This window comes from Vulpes vulpes, unplaced genomic scaffold (assembly GCF_048418805.1).
Source record: "Vulpes vulpes isolate BD-2025 unplaced genomic scaffold, VulVul3 u000000659, whole genome shotgun sequence".
In the NCBI taxonomy this organism is placed as follows: Eukaryota; Metazoa; Chordata; class Mammalia; order Carnivora; family Canidae; genus Vulpes; species Vulpes vulpes.
In genome coordinates this window covers 87,538-89,287 of record NW_027325797.1, presented here as the reverse complement: position 1 = coordinate 89,287, position 1,750 = coordinate 87,538, and the positions used below count along the sequence as shown (strand labels likewise).

Here is a 1,750-nt window from a genome sequence, read left to right as displayed (position 1 = left end):
ATAAATATTAGGGAGTGCACTTGTCATGTTGTGCACTGGATGATGTATGGAAGTGTTGGGTTACTGTGTTGTATACCTGAAACTAATACTACACTCTATATTAACTAACTGGAATTTAAATAAAAACTTAATAAATAAATTGAACAACACATTTCTTTTTAAAAAATTTTAATTTATTTTAGAGAAAGCATGAGCTTTTACTTTTATTAATTGGCACAGAACATATGATACTCTGTCTTCATAAAAATTGAATTCTGTTCCTTGACAGTTCTGTTCTTTAAGAACCTGGATGATCCCTCGTATAGCTACGTAGTTGCCAATTCTGCAGGAAGACTCCCTGAAACTTGATAGCTTAGCCCTCAGTCTCAATTACCTTTACTATTTATATTCATAATTAAATTATTTGTCTATAGGATGTACTGGACTTGGTTTGAAGATCTAAGAGAGACTGAAAGACAATGATTTCCAGTGACATAATTTGGGGGATTTTCTTTATCTTTCAAACTTGTATTGGTTTCATGGGGAATTCTTTGTTATTTACATTATATATGTACACATGTTTAATTTTTCCTCATAAGAAGAAGCCTGTAGATATGATTCTTGCCCACTTAACTTTAGCTAATGCTCCGACGCTCATATTCAGAGGGATTCCAAATATAATTACATCTTTTGGAATTAGAGTGGAGATGGGCGATACTGGATGTAAAACAGTGCTCTATATTCAGAGAGTTACCCGGAGCATTTCTCTGTGCACAACCGCCCTCCAGAGTACATTTCAGGCAGTGACTATTACTCCAAGTAGTCATAAATGGGCCTGGCTCAAATACAAAATCCCTGCATTCCTTCAACCCTCCTTACTTTTCTTCTGGATGATCAACATGGCCATCTATTCTGTGGTCCTTTTACGAACTGTGGCCAACAGGAATATCACCGATGATAGACTTGGGTATCAGATTGCTTATTGTAAAAGCAGTGCACATGATGGCCAGATATCATCAATATTTCTAAGTACGGTATTCCTTCGAGATTTGTCCTTTCTCTCTCTGATGACATGTAGTAGCATCTACATGGTGAATATCCTTTACAGACATCACAGAGCAGCTCAGAATGTTCGCAGTACCATCCAGTCTTCACGCTCTCCTGAAAACAAGGCTACTCATGTCATTCTCATACTGGTGAGCTGCTTTGTTTTCTTTTACTGGACCAACACCTTTCTTACTGTTTATTTAGTTTATACAAGTAAGAAAAAGGAGCAACTGGAGAAATTTAATAACTTTTTTTCATCATGTTACCCAACTATCTGTTCTTTCTTTCTAATTAAAAATGAAAATAGAATAAATTTCATGAAACCCCCAAAAAGATTTTTCTCTTCTTAAAGAAAATTCATTGATCATAGAACACTCTTTAGCATTCTTCTGCACCACAGGAGTCATTTGTATGAATATAGATTAACATGCTTATCGATGACATGAGTTACATTTATCGTCCCCATTGAACTGAGTTAACAATCCAAAGAACTGTAATTAAATTATTGTTTTCAAATGTTTACAAATTATTGTTTAAAATGTTTAAAAAACATTTTAAAGATTAAATGTAAGGTTTAGATTATGATACCATGTATATAAGTTTTAAACTTTATAAAATAGCAACAGGTATGTAATGTAGAATGTTTTATAATATTGGAAACATTATCATACAATTATAGAAATCAATAAACCTACAAAAGGGTAGTGGTTACTTTTTTTGTGTA

At 33.4% G+C, this 1,750-nt stretch overlaps 1 protein-coding gene across 1 annotated transcript; it reads left to right on the top strand.

Moving 5' to 3' along the window:
- Positions 1-233: 233 nt before the first annotated feature.
- Positions 234-1,509, top strand: LOC140597433 (vomeronasal type-1 receptor 1-like). Its single transcript, XM_072745712.1, has one exon. It carries the CDS (start codon positions 459-461, stop codon positions 1,374-1,376), a length of 918 nt encoding a protein of 305 aa, XP_072601813.1. The 5' UTR covers positions 234-458; the 3' UTR covers positions 1,377-1,509.
- Positions 1,510-1,750: the final 241 nt, after the last annotated feature.